General features: G+C 39.5%; 1 protein-coding gene across 1 annotated transcript in view; it reads left to right on the top strand.

Annotated features, from left to right (window-relative positions):
- The window catches only part of sycp2 (synaptonemal complex protein 2), a 46,270-nt gene that overhangs the window by 11,050 nt on the left and 14,672 nt on the right, over nt 1-20,548 (top strand). Inside the window, exons 17-32 of the mRNA XM_034173223.1 lie at nt 2,791-2,877; nt 3,492-3,597; nt 4,462-4,607; nt 11,397-11,451; nt 11,823-11,868; nt 11,994-12,073; nt 12,251-12,633; nt 14,207-14,334; nt 14,452-14,488; nt 15,383-15,453; nt 15,559-15,619; nt 15,698-15,741; nt 15,861-15,921; nt 18,653-18,815; nt 19,036-19,103; nt 19,213-19,392. Of these exons, the coding sequence (XP_034029114.1) occupies nt 2,791-2,877; nt 3,492-3,597; nt 4,462-4,607; nt 11,397-11,451; nt 11,823-11,868; nt 11,994-12,073; nt 12,251-12,633; nt 14,207-14,334; nt 14,452-14,488; nt 15,383-15,453; nt 15,559-15,619; nt 15,698-15,741; nt 15,861-15,921; nt 18,653-18,815; nt 19,036-19,103; nt 19,213-19,392 (1,716 nt within the window). The remainder of the gene's footprint in view (nt 1-2,790; nt 2,878-3,491; nt 3,598-4,461; nt 4,608-11,396; nt 11,452-11,822; nt 11,869-11,993; nt 12,074-12,250; nt 12,634-14,206; nt 14,335-14,451; nt 14,489-15,382; nt 15,454-15,558; nt 15,620-15,697; nt 15,742-15,860; nt 15,922-18,652; nt 18,816-19,035; nt 19,104-19,212; nt 19,393-20,548) is intronic.

Here is a 20,548-nt window from a genome sequence, read left to right as displayed (position 1 = left end):
AACGTCTGTGACTGAACTGTAAGAAACTGCCTAAAGGAAATGGGATTTACATACAGAAAAGCTAAACGAAAGGCATCATTAACACCTAAACAGAAAAAAACAAGGTTACAATGGGCTAAGGAAAAGCAATTGTGGACTGTGAATGACTGGATGAAAGTCATATTCAGTGATGAATCTCGAATCTGCATTGGGCAAGGTGATGATGCTGGAACTTTTGTTTGGTGCCGTTCCAATGAGATTTATAAAGATGACTGCCTGAAGAGAACATGTAAATTTCCACAGTCATTGATGATATGGGGCTGCATGTCAGGTAAAGGCACTGGGGAGATGGCTGTCATTACATCATCAATAAATGCACAAGTTTATGTTGATATTTTGGACAATTGAAAGGATGTTTGGGGATGATGAAATCATTTTTCAAGATGATAATGCATCTTGCCATAGAGCAAAAACTGCAAAAACATTCCTTGCAAAAAGACACATAGGGTCAATGTCATGGCATAGGGTCAATGTCAATGAGCAGATCTGATTTGATGCAGGTGTTAATTTGGGGGATGAAAATTTACAGGGTGATTCCATAATTTTTTCCTCAGAATTGAGTGATTCCATATTTTTTTCCTCTGCTTGGTCTAAAAAAGTAACCGTTACTGACTGCCACAATCTTTTTTCTTGATTTCTTATAGTGTTTCTTAAAGGCAGAAAGTTGCCATTTGAAATGACTTTAGTTTTGTGTCATGTCTGTGATCTGCTTTTTTTCTACAAAATTAAACAACTGAATGAACATCCTCTGAGGCCGGTGATTCCATAATTTTTGCCAGGGGTTGTATAAGTCACACTGGAGTACAAGTTGCACCCTTTTTCTCTATTATCAGCCCTTTAATTGGGGATTTTTGTGCATTGCAGCAGTGTACTCTTTATTAATCTTTTATTAGAGTTTATATTGTTTACTGCTTTGATTCCTGGGAAAGTCTGATATAAATAGTTATTCAAGTTATTTTTGTTAAAAAAATGTCTGATATATCAATATATAAATTTGCACTGGAGTAAAAGTTGCAGGGTCTCCCAAACTAGTAAAAAAAATAAACACAAAACAAACTACGGTATACTCCAGAAATACAGTAATTATTTTTTGTGACACATTATTGTTTCCTAAAAAAAAAAAAGCCAAACTTGCGTGAAAACTACATATTGTGAAGCCCTGATTTTTGGATGCCCTTCGCGCAGTCATTTTGCACAGTAACGTTTTTATATATATATATATATATATATATCAAGTATCGTACCTTTTTATTTTTTTTTTTAAACTATATGGATTTGATTCATATGTTTTCACGTCAGACAAGCTTGAACCGTCGTGCGCATGCGTGAGTTTTTCCACGCCTGTCGGTGACGTCATTCACCTGTGAGCACGCCTTGTGGAAGGAGTGGTCCCGTCCCGTCGTCGGATTTTCATTGTCTGGAAATGTCGGAATGATTTGGGGTTTTTTTCCATCAGAATTTTTTCAGAAGCTGTTAGAGACTGGCACCTGGAAACTATTCGAAAAATTTATCTGGCTTTCGGTGAAAATTTTACGGGCTTCACAGAGAATAAGGTCTGGTAGTACAGCTTTAAGGACCCCTTTAAGGATGCTCAGCACGCCGCACTCCGAGCTGTGACGACACGGCACAAGCCACTGGACCATTTCTGAGCTGATGGCTCTGTGGATACGAGACCGTCGTGTGCTCTTTCTCTGGTTATCACAAGAGCTGGACATCAGCCATTTTCCGGCAGATTTCACTTTTAACAAGAGATTTTGTCATGGAAAGCCGTGCGGAGGCTTCGCGCGTCACGACCGATTCGCTTTGGAAGCGAGACAAAGGAACACCTCCGTTTCGGCGTGTCAGAGGACAAGTTTGGACATGTCCAGCTCTCCACAATTTCACTGATACTTACTGGACTGGTAAGCATTGAAAGCCGAGATAGATATGAGATAGACAACTGTTTGTTGTGATTTGGCGCTATATAAATAAAATTGATTTGATTGATTGATTGTTATCACCCCAATAGAGCGCTTCGCTCTCAGGCTGCAGGCTTACTTGTAGTTCCTAGGGTTTTTAAGAGTAGAATGGGAGGCAGAGCCTTCAGCTTTCAGGCTCCTCTCCTGTGGAACCAGCTCCCAATTCGGATCAGGGAGACAGACACCCTCTCTACTTTTAAGATTAGGCTTAAAACTTTCCTTTTTGCTAAAGCTTATAGTTAGGGCTGGATCAGGTGACCCTGAACCATCCCTTAGTTATGCTGCTATAGACTTAGACTGCTGGGGGGTTCCCATGATGCACTGAGTGTTTCTTTCTCTTTTTGCTCTGTATGCACCACTCTGCATTTAATCATTAGTGATTGATCTCTGCTCCCCTCCACAGCATGTCTTTTTCCTGATTCTCTCCCCTCAGCCCCAACCAGTCCCAGCAGAAGACTGCCCCTCCCTGAGCCTGGTTCTGCTGGAGGTTTCTTCCTGTTAAAGGGAGTTTTTCCTTCCCACTGTCGCCAAGTGCTTGCTCACAGGGGGTCGTTTTGACCGTTGGGGTTTTTCTGTAATTATTGTATGGCTTTTGCCTTACAATATAAAGTGCCTTGGGGCAACTGATTGTTGTGATTTGGCACTATATAAATAAAATTGATTGATTGATTGATTGATTGATTATAGCCTTTTTACTTGGTGCCATAAAGATTTTTAAGAGATATCGATCACCTGGGGTGATGAACATTTTGAAGTTACAGTTTGTGCCAGTTACCACTCTGTTTCCTTTCAGGTTGTTCCAGAGAGTCAGGTGTCTGTATCAGAAAGTGAGAAGAGCACTGCTCCCTACCTTTTCTCTAAGCAGTCTGCACCTATACAGGTGAAGGAGTTTTGCAGTAATATTAAATCAAATGTGTGGCAGTTTGTTTCTGTTACACCCATTGTATATTTTTTGTTACAAATAATTCAGTAAACATATAAACCAGGCAAATGTCATATGCGAACAATGAATATCAAGTTTTTCCAGTGTTTCAAGTACTTCATCACATGTATTATCACTTTTTGTTGTTTTATGTACTGTACATATTTTATATACATTATATAGGCATTTGAGAGCAATAAGGAATAATAAGATTGGAAAGCCCTAGTGAAACATTTCACTTTAATGTAACATAATACCGGGATTGATGCATCAAAAAAAGATGTTGCAGAAGTCAACATACACAGCACTGTGCAAAAGTTTTAACCATTTCAGAATTTTGTTGAAAATATATTTTTTGATGTTTTTCCTACATCATCATTTCAACAAAAAGATTCCCTGTAAAATGTCCAAACATTCCAACAATTTTTTTTCCTTTTTCAATGATTAATTATTAAAAAATATTATTTAGTTATTGTCATAACTTTTTAGGCAGATAAGGTTTGCCAACTCATTTGCACAGTACTAGGTGTGGACTTTTATGCAGTATTATTATTATTATTATTTTTATACAGGTGGTTACTCCAGCAATGACAAAGACTTCAGAGCCCAATACCTTCATCAACAGTGGTGCAGAAAAACATGCACATGCTGCCAGTTCACAGTCTACTGCTAAGCAAAGTAAGTGATGCTGGAAAATGAAGTACATTTCTCCCTGTTATTCTTCAGTGGCATAGTCAATCACCTGACCTCAAACCAGTGCAGCATGATTTCCTCTTGCTGAAGACAAAACTAAAGCTAGAAGGACCCACAAACAAGCAGTAAGTGAAGGAGGCTGCATTAAAGGCCTAAAGGAAGCACCCCAGCGGGGCAAATTCAGCACTTGATGTTCATATGTTCGAGGCTTCAGGCCGTCATTCACTGCATCATATTTAACAATAATCCTTATTAGTTTGCCTAGTTATGTTTGGCCACAGACAACAGAGGAACTGTGTGAAAATTGGCTGTAAATTCTTCTTGGTTAATGCAGAATATACAGTTTGAATTCATATTGAATGTCTGGTGGTCTGCAGAGACAAAAATACAAAAATGTCACACTGTAAAGCTGATTGAGTTAGTTGAACTCAAACCATTTGAGGAAACCAATTGCCTTAAACCATTTGAGTTTGCCAACTTAAAATAATTTTCAAAAATGTAATTGTTAAAGTTTTAGTAACTTAACAATGTATAGTCATTTAACTTATGTAAATCTAGTTTATGTTTTTCAATAAAAAGTGACTTGCATTATATTTTGGATTAAAACTTTAATTGCACTTAAAGGAACTGGGTTCTTATGGCAACAATTCATTTTTGAGTTACTTTAATTAATGGAAATGAGTGACTGTAACTTTTTTCAAAGTTTGAGTTACATTAACTTAATTATTGTATTAAAATGGAGTGTTTGGTTTAACAGTGCACTGTCCAGATACCTATGTACTTCTCTCTAAGTGTGGGCTGCAGTACATTTAGGTTTTAATTTCCAACAATGTTTTTTTGTTACTGCAGAGAAGAGTAAAGGAAAGTCTTCTCTGGAGAGTGTCCATTCATGTGACAAGAAGGGCACCGTTTCCTCAGGAGAGCTTAAGACAGCTGTTAAGAGCTCCAGTCATGGAACCTTCCACAGCACGAGGGCCGGTGACCCTGAAGATAAGGTATGACTCCAATTTATGGTCATACACAGATTTTGGAAATCTTTAAAATATTAAAGGTACACTTTCTGAATGGTCACTCTAGTAAGTTCAACGTGATGTATATTGTGTAAATTTATTTTGTTGCATTGTGGGTTTGTTGTATGTCTACAGGATCAGGATTCCTGATCCTTTAGAATCAGGGCAATGCCTGAGGATTGTGTTCAGATTAATGAAGCCCTATCCACATCAAGCCTTTGTTCGCTTAATCCAGCCATCAAAAATTAATTACCTCCTCGCAGGTCCTTTACACAGCGCCATGTCCTGCTTCTGTATGCAGATGAAGGGTTTGTAGGTGGGGAGCTGCTGTTAAAATATAGCTGTAGTTTAAATGGGAAGGTTTATTTTACTAACCGTTGTCAAGATCACACCAGATGTGCTTGAAGGAAATTACTTTCTCTCTGATTGAAGGAAATGCTTCTGAACACAGAACAAGTTGATGATTTCAGTCGTGTTACTGTGAATGCTGCTGCAGTCATCGGACTGCAAAATAAAAACAGTTCTTCAGGAGGCAAAAAAGTGCCATTTTTGTATAGTGTCAAATTATTTAAGTCTCTGTACTAATCCATCCATCTTCTATACCCACTTACTCCAGTTAAGGGTCATGGGAGCCTATCCCAGCAGACATAAGGTGTAAGGTGAAGTACGCCCTAGACAGGATGCCAGTCTATTGCAGGGCCACATATAGACAAACAAACACATTCACCTAACATACATGTCTTTGGATGTGGGAGGAAGCTGGAGCACCCAGAAAGAACTTGCACGAACATGGGGAGAACATGTAAACGCCACACAGAAAGGTCCCAGGTGGGAAGCGATCCCTTGACCTTCTTGCTGTACGGCAACATTGCTAACCACTAAGCCACCGTACTGCTCAGTCTCTGTGCTAATGTATAATTAATTTAATAATGTATATGCATGGATGCTTATTCGCCGTCTTTGGACGGATTTCCATCTTTTTGCAAAATCTCGCCATCTAAAAGAACTAGCAAAACATTAATTTTTATTTCCTTAAATCCATACATGTCAACCTATACGGATTGTCCGTAAATTATACGGATTTTTCCGAGTTTCAGAGTCATATGGACATACAAATAAAGTTTTACGGATATTCAGGGTTTGGTCTGCAGCGGCTCTGTAATCACCTGTTTCTGCAGCGCAACTCCACTTTGATGCGTGAGCCACTGAAGCAATGCTTCGAACCACTGGCTCGTGGTTCTTTGATTCGCTGCTCTTCAGAAGCGGTAAGTCCGCTTCTTAACTCCTCTCAAAGCCATTAAAATATCGTGAGTCACTTTTGTGTGGATTAAAGTCACTAACTGGGACTCTTGTCATGTTGTAGTCAAGAAACGAGAATCGTCCTCCGTTCTGTTGACACAAAATTGCCGCTTTAAATAAAATGACACCTCTTTCCAAACGCTGTAATACAGAAAATAAACTACAATCGACTAAAATGTTTTTTTTTCTTCCCAAAATGAGACATTCTGTGTTCTTTATGAATTAAACTGATGCTGACATACATTACAGCCAGCTGTAAGAGCTCAGCTCAGATCTATGGAAAGACATTCATGCCAAACTGTCTGAAAGGAAATGTTTTTGACAAAAACTACAGATTTTGTTTATTTCTATTTATGTCCAGAGATCAAGGATCCACCATGTAGAGTTTATTATGTCCAAAGTTTAAGGATCCAGTGACAAATTTCATATTTATTTACTTTGACTCAATAAAATGTTGTTCAATTCAGTTTCAATTTAATTGTCTTATAAAGCGCCAAATCACAACAAAAGCCATCTCAAGGCACCTCACATAGAACAGTTCAACAGTTTTGAAAATTTAAGCTAAAAATTGGCCATTCTAGGGGTACCCAAAGGACAAAAGCCAGGTACGACAGCCCAAATCCCTTCATCATGTCCAGAAGGCTGGGGAAGTTTGTTGAGTGGGCAATCTCATTCTGGGTTTGCCAGTACATGGCCCTCAGTGAGGCAGTCAGAGTCCATGGACATTTTTAAGTCAAGACTTAAAACCTATTTTTATTCTCTTTCTTATGAGTAGTTTTTATTTTGTTATGTTTTATTCTTTTACTTCTGTTTTTAATTAGGTATTTGAATTTTTTAAATTTTTATTTATTTAATTTAATTTTTTTATGTTGAACTGTTCTGTGTGAGGCACCTTGAGACGGCTTTTGTTGTAATTTGGCTCTTTATAAGCTGATTAAATTGAAATTGAACAACATTTTATTGAGTCTTAAAGTAAATAAATATGAAATTGGTTACTGGATCCTTAAACTCTGGACATAATAAACTCTACATGGTGGATCCTTGATCTCTGGACATAAACAGAAATAAAATCTGTTAGTTGTTGTCAGAAGGATTTCCTTTCAAACATTATTATTGACGTGAATGTCTTTCCATACCTATGAGCTGAGCTCTTGCAGCTGTGCTGCACATCAGGTTCAAGAGGAACGCAGGACGTCTCATTTTGGGAGGAAAAAAACATTTTAATCTATTGTAATTTATTGTCTGTATTGCAACGTTTGTAAAGAGGTGTCATTTTATTTAAAGCGGTAACTCGTTTTGAAGTTATTAATTCCGAGCGGACTCTGTCTCAGCAGAGAAGCACACAGCATTTGAAGCTGTGCCAATGGAACGGAGGATGATTCTCGTTTGTTGACTGCAACAAGGCAGTCGCTTCTGAAGAGTAGCGAATCAAAGAGCCACGAGCAATTGAATTGAAGCATTGCTTCATTGATTCACGCTTTAAACTGGAGTCACGCTGCAGAAATGGTTGATTACAGACCCGTTACTCTGTATTGAAAATAAGCGTAACGGTCCAAAACTATAGCGTAACGGGCGCAAGTTTGCGCTAGCTAGAACCCTGCATATATATATATATACACGAGGTCTGTTACAAAAGTTTCGGACCTTTTTATTTTTTGCAAAAACTATATGGATTTGAATCACGTGTGATTGCATCAGCCAAGCTTGAACCTTCGTGCGCATGCGTGAGTTTTTTTTTATTGCGAATAAAATGTCTGAACGATTTGGAGCTTTGCTGCATCAATTTTTTTCCAGAAACTGTGAGAGACCTCCAGGTGGGCACCATTCGGAAAATTCTGTTGGCTTTCAGCGACGATTTTATGGGGATTACACAGATTAAGGAGTGCTCCAGCCGGTTTAGAGACCGCCCACAGTGTCTGAGAGTGCGGCGCACTTCGAGCGCCGATCGACAGGCTGAAACCCCGCTGAAACAACCAGATCATTTCCAACGTGAAGGCTTTGTTGATCCGGGACATCGTCTGACTTCCACAAAAAAGGCAGAAGACGTGGACATCAGCACTTTTTCGGCACATTCCACTGTTACAGGAGTTTTTTTCATGGAAAGAGAAGCGGAGGGATGCTCCACCGTGCCGCTCAATGGCGCGGACAAAACCACCTCCGTGTTGGTCTCACAGGACGGCTTTCAGATGGATTTCAGACGGCTGTCGGTGGCTTTTCAGTCGTGTGACTATCCGAGAAATTGTGGATTAGCTGGACATGCCCCAACATGTCCTGTGAGGCTTCATCACGGCATTGCTTTGTGCCATGCGGCACCGCCGCGATGCGCGGAATTCCTCCGCTCCTCTTTCCATGACAAAAACTCCTGTAACAGTAGAATGTGCCGTTCATTTCCAAACTGGACGTTGTGTTTTATCCGGGACGTCCTCTGACTAGCACAGGAATTGCGGAAGACGTGGACATCAGCACTTTTTCGGCACATTGAGACAGACGTGCGGAGGAATTCTGCGCGTCGGATAGTCACATGACTGAAAAGCTACCGACAGCCGTTTGAAATCCATCTGAAAGCTGTCCTGTGAGACCAACACGGAGGTGGTTTTGTCTGCGCCATGAGCGGCACGGTGGCGCATCCCTCCGCAGCTCCCTCAGCAACTGTGGGTGGTCTTTAAACCGGCTGGAGCACTCCTTAATCTGTGTAATCCCCATAAAATCGTCGCTGAAAGCCAACAGAATTTTCCGAACGGTGTCCACCTGGAGGTCTCTCACAGTTTCTGGAAAAAAATTGATGCAGCAAAGCTCCAAATCGTTCAGACATTTATTCGCAATAAAAAATAGACTAGAGGGTGGACCACACCTCACTCCAAGCCTGCTCTGCTCACAGGCGAATGACGCAACCGACAGGCATGAAAAAACTCACGCATGCGCACGAGGGTTCAAGCTTGTCTGACGCAATCACACGTGATTCAAATCCATATGGTTTTTTAAAAAAATAATAAGGTCGGATACTTTTCTAATAGACCTCGTGTATATATATGTATATATATGTATATATGTATATATATGTATATATGTATATATATGTATATATATGTATATATATGTATATATATGTATATATGTATATATATGTATATGTATATTGTATAGACAGTGCTTCCAGAAAGTATTAACAGCACTTCACTTTTTCCACATTTTATGTTACAGCCTTATTCCAAAATGTAGTAAATAAATTTTCTCCCCTTAAAATTCTTCTCACAACACCCCATAATGACAACATAAAAAAAAGAAATCACATGTACATTCGTGTTCACATCCTTTGCTCAATACTTTGTTGATCCACCTTTGACAGCAATTACATCCTCAAGTCTTCTTGAATATGATGCCACAAGCTTGGTGCTCCTATCTTTGGGCAGTTTGGTCCATTCATCTTTGCAGCACCTCTCAATCAGATTGGATGGGGAACGTTGGTGCACAGCCATTTTCAGATCTCTTCAGAGATGTTCAATCAGGTTCAGGTCTGGGCTCTGACTGGGCCACTCGAGGACATTCACAGAGTTGTCCTGAAGCCACTCCTGTGACATCTTGGATGTGTGTTTAGGGTCATTGTCCTGCTGAAAGATGAACCATCACCCCAGTCTGAGGTCAAGAGCGCTCTGGAGCAGGTTTTCATCCAGGATGTCTCTGTACATTGTTGCATTCATCTTTCCCTAAATCCTGACTAGTTTCCCAGTTCCTGCTGCTGAAAAACATCCCCACAGCTTCATGCTGCCGCCACCATGCTTCACTGTAGGGATGGTGCCTGGTTTCCTCCAAACATGACTCCTGGCATTAACACCAAAGAGTTCAATCTTTGTCTCATCAGACCAGAGAATTTTGTCTCTCATGGTCTGAGAGTCCATCAGGTGCCTTTTGTCAAACTCCAGGTGGGCTGCCATGTGCCTTTTCTCCCCGGTTGCTCAGTTTAGACAGGCGGCCAGCTCTAGGAAGAGTCCTGGTGGATCCCAACTTCTTCCATTTACAGATGAAGGAGGCCACTGAGTTCATTGGGACCTTCAAAGCAGCAGAAATGTTTCTGTACCCTTCCCCAGATTTGTGCCTTGATACAATTCTGTCTCTGAGGTTTACAGACAATTCCTTTGACTTCATGCTTGGTTTGAGCTCTGAGTGTCAACTGTGGGACCTTATATGTAGACAGGTGTATGTCTTTCCAAATCATGTCCAATCAACTGAATTTACCCCATGTGGACTCCAGTTAAGCTGCAGAAACATCGCACCTGAGCTCAATTTTGAGCTTCATGGCAAAGACTGTGAATACTTATGTATGTACGTGTGATGTCTTGGTTTGTTTGTTTATTTGTTTTAATAAAGTTCAAAAATCTCAAAAAACACTTTTTTTCATATTACCATTATGGGGTATTGTGTGCAGAATTTTGAGGAAAGAAAATGAATTTCATCCGTTTTGGAATAAGGCTGTAACATTTAAAAAAATGTTGAAAAAGTGTTGCGCTGTGAATACGGTGAATCTGATTGCACTGTATATTGTTGTCATGCTCCATGTAGTCAGAAACTCAGTATTGCAGTACTGAGACATCAGTTATAAGTGCGTCAATATACTTTCTTTGATTCACTTAACATTAATGTCTAATTGTCAATTACATATGATATAAAATATAGTCAAGATTAAGATTAAATAATAACAGACATGGTCACATTGGTTTCAATGACGACATGATCTTTCTTCCAATTGTCAGGAAAATACAGCGGTAATTGACCTAACAGCAACTTTTGTGTTTTTATTGGGATATACAGTGGCTTGCAGAAGTATTCAGCCCCTTGGTATTTTATGCATTTTAATTTATTTATGGCATTTCAAATACAAAAAGTAGATCAGATGTCTCAATATGAAAATTGTATAAAATTATCTTCCTTAGACTCCAACTGAAAGTAAATATGTACAACTTGATCTAAATTGATGTAAATAAAGTTCAACATATTCAGTTACTTGGAAATGTTCATGTATCCATCCCCTGACTTGTCTGAAGAAAACAGGCAATTAAACTGATTATTTACAGGTATTATACCAAAGGGGCCCATTACTTATGCAACCCATCATCTGAGCTTTTATATTTTTAATTAATTTATATCAAGTTGTAAAGATTTACTTTCACTTTGAGTCTAAGGAAGATAGTTTAATTTTTATATTGAGAAGTCTGATTTACTTTTTGTATTTGAAATGCCATAAACAAATAAAAATGCATGAAATACCAAGGGGCTGAATACTTTTGCAAGCCACTGTATATATACACACATCCACATATAAGTGTGTGTGTGTGTGTGTGTGTGTGTGTGTGTGTGTGTGTGTGTGTGTGTGTGTGTGTGTGTGTGTGTGTGTGTGTGTGTGTGTGTGTGTGTGTGTGTGTGTGTGTGTGTTTTCACCAATATATCTTACATTTGCAGTTTCTTGTGATTGTTTTGCAGAACATACCAACAGTGGAATCGGACAATGTTGATATAACTGACCAGGATGCTGTTGGTAATGTATTAAGATCATGACAGTGACCTTAGGCATGGGCCAAAACATACCATGTTATACCAAGGGTTAGACATCAAGTGGTTTTGTATGTAAACACACAATTCTGCTTCCATTTGAAAAGAATTGCAAGTACCACAAACAGAGCAAAATAGAATAAGAATTAGATTGAATTTTATGAAGGTATTATTCTCATAGATTGGGGTTGTAGAAGGTTTCTGCACATGCAGCCTGTGTATGCACAGCTGTGAGTGTTTTGTGAACCCTGCTTTCATCTCTGGGTTGTTGTCAATGTATACGATATGTTGGTGTTGTCCACATTTATAATGCACCCATTCCTGAGCTCTTTACTTTTATTTATTTTTTACTTGCAGACCACAATTTTGTGCCTGATACTCAGCCTATAACTGAGAAAAGCATGTAAGCAGTGTTATGTATTTTTAATATTTTTGCACAATTTTATACTGATTGAGATGAATTATTTTCTCTTTTTTTTTTTGCACATATTGTCACATGCAAATATTTTCATTGTCCTTAAATTGTAGAACTCCTCATTGGAGCAAACGATCCATTTCTGAGATGATAATGATGCCCACACAGAAAATGAGTTCAGTGCAAAAACCTGGTAAGCCAAAGCCTAATTCCATTATCGTCAGGATTTTTCAAATGTTGTGCAAACTTCAAAGCTACAAACACAGGGATGTTACTTTTTTGTGATACACATTTGCTAGTCAAAATAATCTTATTTGCTTGGTAGTCTTTATTTTAATAATTGTTTTATTGATTTATATGTTCTTTGTAGAGCCCAACACAAGTTTAGCACGAGGCCAAAAACGGTCTGCTCCGGGGTCAGGTCCAGTCAGTCACGCTGAACTCACTCGGCGTTTGCAGGTGGTCGTCGATGAGAGGAACCAATCTGCTGCTACACCAGAGCCACCACAATCCCTGAGAAAGAATTCTGAGATGGGAAAGGACACAAAATCCAGAAGCCCTGTGGACCAGTGTGCTTCCACTTTGCGTGCTCCAAAAGAGCCACGGACCCAAAGGGCTGGTCTGGTTACAGAGAAATGCAAAGGTCAGATGTCACGGGGGGCAGATCCTGTTCCAGTCAGAAATACACTACAGGAGAGAATAACACCCAGCCTTAAAGATAAAACTATCAAGGGTATCACCAGAAAAGAGAAGGTAGGAGTTTTCCAAGCTCTAAAAAAAGAAAGAAAAACATGTAAATTACTTATTTTGTGTTCTAATGTTACAGTAGTGTTTAGAATAATAGTAGTGCTATGTGACTAAAAAGATTAATCCAGGTTTCGAGTATATTTCTTATTGTTACTTGGGAAACAAGGTACCAGTAGATTCAGTAGATTCTCACAAATCCAACAAGACCAAGCATTCATGATATGCACACTCTTAAGACTATGAAATTGGGCTATTAGTAAAAAAAAGTAGAAAAGGGGGTGTTCACAGTAATAGTAGCATCTGCTGTTGACGCTACAAACTCAAAACTGTTATGTTCAAACTGCTTTTTTAGCAATCCTGTGAATCACTAAACTAGTATTTAGTTGTATAACCACAGTTTTTCATGATTTCTTCACATCTGCAAGGCATTAATTTTGTTGGTTTGGAACCAAGATTTTGCTTGTTTACTAGTGTGCTTGGGGTCATTGTCTTGTTGAAACACCCATTTCAAGGGCATGTCCTCTTCAGCATAAGGCAACATGACCTCTTCAAGTATTTTGACATATCCAAACTGATCCATAATACCTGGTATGCGATATATAGGCCCAACACCATAGTAGGAGAAACATGCCCATATCATGATGCTTGCACCACCATGCTTCACTGTCTTCACTGTGAACTGTGGCTTGAATTCAGAGTTTGGGGGTCATCTCACAAACTGTCTGCGGCCCTTGGACCCAAAAAGAACAATTTTACTCTCATCAGTCCACAAAATATTCCTCCATTTCTCTTTAGGCCAATTGATCTGTTCTTTGGCAAATTGTAACCTCTTCTGCACGTCTTTTATTTAACAGAGGGACTTTGCGTGGGATTCTTGCAAATAAATTAGCTTCACACACGCGTCTTCTAACTGTCACAGCACTTACAGGTAACTCCAGACTGTCTTTGATCATCCTGGAGCTGATAAATGGGTGAGCCTTTGCCATTCTGGTTATTCTTCTATCCATTTTGATGGTTGATTTTCTTCCACACGTCTCTGTTTTCTTTGTCCATTTTAAAGCATTGGAGATCATTGTAGATGAACAGCCTATAATTTTTTGCACCTGCGTATAAATTTTCCCCTCTCCAATCAACTTTTTAATCAAACTACGCTGTTCTTCTGAACAATGTCTTGAACGTCCCATTTTCCTCAGGCTTTCAAAGAGAAAAGCATGTTCAACAGGTGCTGGCTTCATCCTTAAATAGGGGACACCTGATTCACACCTGTTTGTTCCACAAAATTGACAAACTCACTGACTGAATGCCACACTACTATTATTGTGAACACCCCTTTTCTACCTTTTTTTTTTACTAATAGCCCAATTTCATAGCCTTGAGAGTGTGCATATCATGAATGCTTGGTCTTGTTGGATTTGTGAGAATCTACTGAATCTACTGGTACCTTGTTTCCCATGTAACAATAAGAAATATACTCAAAACCTGGATTAATCTTTTTAGTCACATAGCACTACTATTATTCTGAACACTACTGTATGTTTGTATCATATTGTGTTTTCTGTTTGAACCTGCTTTTACTTAGAGAGATGCAGAGGTTGCAGGCAGCATGGTGAAGCTCATCTCTAGCCACTACAACATTAAAACAAAATCCGCAGCTAAAGTCACAGGGGACAGTGTCCCGCATTGCTGGATTCCTCCACTTGTTAACAGGTGCACACGAGTGTTCATTGTTTCTAGAATATTTTACAGTTATAATATGCTGTAGAAAGTAAAGAAATGCCACAGCGAGCAGAACAGTGCCAGTTCACAATTCTGCTTTTGTGACAGGTCAAGCTTTGATATGAGCTGGTTAGCAACAACTAAAGTAAGTGTTGTGTTTTTTCTGTTTTATCTATTTGTCTATTTATACATATTATTTAATCTTTGTCAGGGTGAATAAAATCTTAGTGGGCGGGGGTGGTGGCCAAGTGGTTAATGCACTTGGTTTCATATGCTTTGGCGACCCAGAGTGAAAAACAAGGGAGCCGCTGAAGGGACTTAATTTTACAGGGTGAATAAAAACTTAACACAATGACTGTTCTCTTGGGTTGACACGGGTCACTTCAGTTCAAGTAGGATGGTGCAAAGCAAATCTGTGTTTTGTGTGTTAACAAAATGTTACAATTTTATCTTTCATGTTCAAGAGGTCAGTAAGGTGAGACTAGTCGTGGAGTCACATGGCCAAATTTCTTAGTTTTGGATAAAACTGAGCAACCTTCTGAGGTTATCTGTGTCTAGACTACTACTGGACTACAGGTCAGTCTGGTGGTTGCCATTTGTGACTCGATGCAGGTCTGGGAGGTTGTGGGTCCGGCAGTACACAGCACCAGTAGTTGCCTCTAGACATGACCTGACCACCACTGCACAGAGGGCTATGAATTAAAACCCTGTGATAATCGAGTCTGCATGAATCAGTGTGTCTGCATCTGTCAGGGAGAAGCCAAGTCTCAAATATTTGCACATGTAATAAAAGCCATTTTGAGTACTTCTTACCTGTAATTCAAAGGTCAGGGTGGCGCTGAAAATTAGACCAAGACCTTCTGGTTTTCAAGAACCCCACAAGTGTCCAGTGATAACTTCTAGGTCCCATTGTGGGTCTAGTAGGGCCACTGACTGCCATCTCAGTCTTCACTGAATTTACAAGTAGTAGAAGATAAATGGAATGCCATTATTCTTGTGCTGGCTGTGGCTCTCATAAACTAATGTATATCTACCACAGAAAGAACAGCCTGGATCTGTCAGCTTTCTGAAACTCCAAAACAAATCCTCTGGTAACTCAGAGAAGCAGAGGTAACGTATGTCAGCGAAATGTCTTGAAGTGTTTTTGCACATTTAAATGGTTCTTCTTGGTGTGTTTTGTGACATATCTAAGATATTTTCTCCATTCTTCTGCAGAGAAGACATTTTTGCATTCACTGTTGAGTCACTGTCAGACATTGGAGCAAATACTACCCATGTTAGTGATTTTTAATTTCTTCATTGTAACATTAGCTGCTGTTTGAATTGTTCTCAGTCTGTTTTTATTGGTCTTCAGGGAAAGAACAGAAGCTCCATAAATGTGTCTGCCATATCCTGCAGGTGGCTTTTGTTAAAATATGGCATATGGATTTTCACTTCAAGAATGCCACAATTTAAACAGCAAAGTTTTGTCAATGTTTTTATATTAAAATCTAAATCTTACCCACATTGTTTTACAGTGATGTCCATGATTCTTCAACACGCAAGTGCACAACCAAGAAAGGACCACCTGTGGCAAAAGTATGCTCTTATTTTGGAAGTGTTACAAGTTGGAAAAGGCAGGAATTGTGCATGTCTGTTTTTGTGCTTCATACATCTCCCAGAAAAAACTTCACACATATGAAAAAACTCATGTAAAGTGATTAAATGCTTATAATAATAATAATAATAATAATAATAATATGAGCGAAGCGTCATGCAGCGGCGCGAAGCTCACTCATGGTACAGGGCATCCTAAACAGGAAGTGCCAAAATTAAAATCCACAGTAAAACAGGAAATGTTCAAATGTCAAACACTTCCTGGTTTGACAGACGAGATCCTGTGGAATCTTGCGGGAACTCAGTGGCAAGCTCACGCTCAAACAGGAAGTGCTGAATTCTCAGTCACAGTGAAACAGGAAATGTTGAACACTTCATGGCATGGGTGGAGCTAGAGCGGAGCCTGGGGTTTCACTGGACTCCCCTGAAATCTGATTGGACATAGATGATTGACATGTCACGGCACCACACGTCTGGTTGAAAGAGCTGCATTTTCAAATCAGTGAGTCACATTGACTGCTAGGTTCCTCCTGTCCAGTAGTTTGTGCTGTGTACTACAAAAGTTCTAATCCACCTTAGTAGAAGAATAAAAATGTTTGCTTCAGATTTGAACTGAACACGCCGTTTGAACTATGGACTTCTAATCACACCAAACTTATACTGGTGAGTAAATGACCTTATTTTATGCCAGAAATGAGGTCCAGGTTGTTAAAAGCAGCATTTCTCTTTTTATTTGGGTTGCCTTATATACACATGTTTAAGCTAACAGACAGCAGCTGGTTCATGCTCTGTTGGCTTATTGATGCAGCAGATAACTGAAACAATCCTTCAAATGGTGATACAAGCATCAAATTCAGCACAAATACAGCTGGAGTAAAATTAGTGGAGCAACTTTAACTTTTGACTCCTGTACAAACTGAAACTGACCTTTGTCACCATTGTTGCTGCTCTTACCTCATAACTCCATAACATTCAGTCAGAGATTGTCCAAACAACACCTTTTTTGGAGTCTTTATGATCAGACAAATAATGTGTTGTAGTTTTCTATATGATTGGAGCAGCTTTTAATTTTGACCCCTTCCTGGCTGCCTATTGAAAATTCAAGTGGCCAGTCAGTTTTTATTTTTATTTTTTTTTATTTTTTATTTTTTAAGAGCTCATGTATATGGAGTATTTGTGCTAAATGTGATGCTTGTATCACCATTTGCAGGATTCCACTCTAAATATTCTGTTATCTGCTGCACTATATATGAGATGTAAGCTGCTGCTCCTCTGTGTTTCTCAAGTGCCCTCAAAAGTATTGCAACACTTGGTATTTCACACATTTTAATTTGTTTATTTCAAATACATTTTTTAAAATGGTCTTCCTTAACTCAAACTGAAAGCAAATCTCTACAACTTGATATAAATTAATAAAAAAAAATCCAGTTTCCTGATGAAGTGGTGTAGAGGAGGATTTTCTTAAAAAGAAGACCTGAAAGTTCAGCTACAAAAACAAAAAAGAAAAATGTTTAAAAAGGTGAGTATGGGGCAGAGCCCCTCCATAAGCTGAAAGACAAAATAAGGAAAATACGTAAAAAGGCAGGGGGTCTGGGGGGGGGGAGCTCCCCCAGAAGCTGAAAGGTTTTTGCCATGCTAATGCTCCCCTGAAGCATTTACTCAAAATAAAGTCTGAGGGACCTAAATGACATGGTGAAATGCTGATGGGTTTTGCTCATTCATGTCTACGATATATGCATATTAATAATATTCATGTACTCATCTTTATACTTGGAACAGATATGGCATGCATAGATCTGTCTTTGTCAAGTCACGAGCCATGCAAGTTTAAAGATGGACAAGGATTAAAGACATTAAAGAATGTCTAAAGACAAAAATATTTAACCCATGCATGATACCCATCAATATTCTTCCCTCTTCTAAACAAATGAGGAGCCTGCAGATTGTCATGCTCATCTAGGCACTGTTGCCTCGGCATCAAGAAGGTCATGGGATCGATTCCCACCTGTGGAGTTTGTATGTTCTCCCCGTGTTTGCGTGGGTTTCCTCCAGGTGCTCCAGTTTCCTCCCACATTTAAAGACATACAGGTTTGGTGAATTGGAAACTTTATAATTGCTCAGGTCTCCCTTGTAAAAGAGATCTTGATCTCAGTGGGACTAACCTAAATAAAGGTTCAATTAAATTAAAAATTACTAACGTAAAATGGAAGCAAAATTTGCTAATCACCCATCAATTATTTGTAAGGTCATTTAATGGGGCAATCCATAGAACGTCAGCAGGCAGTGCAAGTTGCCTTGATATATTGTATTACCTGGGCAGTTGTAATTAGTTATTACAAATCAGTTCAGTGTGCACAAGAGCATGGTCGGAACATTGAGGAAAAAGTGAATTCAATTGCGTCAAACATTTAAGTGGTGAGTAAGCCCTGAAATTTTCTTTTCTAAAATACTCCTTTTATTCCAAGTAAAATTTTGATTGGATGAGGACATTTCATTCCAACTTGGGAGGAATTTATTTGACATCCATGTAGGAGTTACTACCTTTGCATCATATCATGCACTACTTTTAATTATTACAGGTATATTATGTATTCTACATATGTGAACTCGCTTAAATGTCAGGTTAGTTTTTTGAAAATGATTGCTTTTAGACTAAAGCCTTACTAATGGTGAATTCCTCTTTGTCCGTGGTCATGTTCCTTGTATGCTGCAGGCGAAGCGATACGTGAAGAAGCATCTGTTCAGTGACACGGACACAGACTGTGGCATGACGGAGGTCAGCTGGCTGAGGGAATCCAGCAGGAAGCCCAAACCCAAAGTTACCAAATACTCCAATCCAGTGGCTGTCAAAAAAACAGCGTCACCTAATACAGCGTGTAAGCTTTAAGTCAGAACTCATTCTACTAACTCGGATAAATCTGGTACTTAGATGTTTACTCTCAAGCAACTGGACTTGTTGGGGTTTGAGATATATTGCCACTCATCCAAGTGACTTTTGATTTTTTAAAAAGTAAGATGGTATGATACTCCCAGTTGCTTTTGAGTAAATATGTAGACATCACCTTCCTGGATGAGTGAGAACCTCATTCATTGCAGGTGAATCCCCGGACTGGCCCCCTCTGTCTCCCAAACCTGTGAAGGGGAATGGCAGGAAACAAAATAAGGTGAGAGGTAGTTCTAATTTGTAACGTTAATTGTTTCTGTTTTGTAAATACTGTAGGTTTGAGATGTAATCTCCCAGTTAGCCACAGTGTGTCACTGTTGTTTAACCAGAAGAAGCTGTGCACGGGGGAGATGCAGGCGAAAGCAGAGGAGAAGCCACCGACAGCATCCAAGAGACGGGCAGCAGCAGGCAAGAGGCCTCCGAGAGCTGCAGCCACAACCACAAAGAGCTACAGAGAGCCAAACACTGATGACAGCCAGTCAGAACCAGAGCAGCCTCCTGCTCCCAAGGTGAGACATGTTCCGTTATTAATCCCAATGCGTTCTGAGAAACACAGTAACTGCTTAGCCTTCTCAGATGAGCAAAAATTTTTTCCCCCAATGTAAAATTTTGCCAATTTTTTTATTTACCCACTTTCTTCTTTTGAGTGCTCATGTAAGGGGTCACCACAAATAGGTCATCCTTCTCCATCTCACCCTGTCCTCTGCATCTTCCGCTGTTACACCAACCATGTCCTCCTTCAGCACATCCACAAACCTCCTCTTTGGCCTCCCTCGTCTCCTCTTGCCTGGTGGCTCCATCCTCAGCATCCTTCTCCCTATATACCCTGGGATCCTCCTCTGCATGTGTCCCAGCCATCTTAGTCTCGCCTCTCTAACTTTGTCTCCAAACTGACATACCTGCGGTGTCCCATTAATATCTTAATTCCCAATCCTGTCCATCCTCAAAACCTCTCAAAGAAAGCCATAGCATCTCCAGCTTTGCATCCTGCCTTTTTGTTAGTGTCACCATCTTTAAGCTGTGCAGTATAGCTTGAAAACTTTCTCTTTCACTCTTGCAGATACCCTCTTGTCATAAATCACTCCTGTCACCTTTTTCCACTCACTCCACCCTGCCTGCACTCACTTCTTCACCTCTCTAGCACACTCTCCATTACTTTGGGCAGTTGACCCCAAGTATTTCAACTTACCTACCTTAACCACCTTGCAACCTTTCACCATGCTCCTCTTCATTGGACCGCTGGACCTTTCCATGGCTGGCGATCGCAATTGCAATCGTTCGCACGTGACACATGCAGGCTTGTTTTTGTTGTGGACTAATTTGGAAATCTTTACACTGGGTGAGTGGAACGTTAATTTTTTTTTTTCATCTTTTGCTTTGTGTTCTTTTTAATGGAGCTATTTACTTTGAGAGAGTTTGTGGATGTGGTGTGTCTGTGTGTGTTTGTGCGCGCGCAGCAGCTGTTTTAACCTCCAATTTAGACGGACTTCTGGTTGAATTTGAACAATATATAATCAGTATTAAGCTTGTAGACTCACTCAAATGTCATAAAACTGTCAATCTCTATAAGGAACTTTTTAAAAGAGAATTTATGTTGAATAATCGCTTAATAAAAAAAAACAACTGACATGCGGGTTAAATCGTCTGTTACACTGTTTTAACCCG

Source organism: Thalassophryne amazonica, chromosome 6 (genome assembly GCF_902500255.1).
Source record: "Thalassophryne amazonica chromosome 6, fThaAma1.1, whole genome shotgun sequence".
Classification (NCBI taxonomy): domain Eukaryota; kingdom Metazoa; phylum Chordata; class Actinopteri; order Batrachoidiformes; family Batrachoididae; genus Thalassophryne; species Thalassophryne amazonica.
Note: the sequence above shows the minus strand (reverse complement) of the source record. Positions and strands in the feature narration are given on the sequence as shown.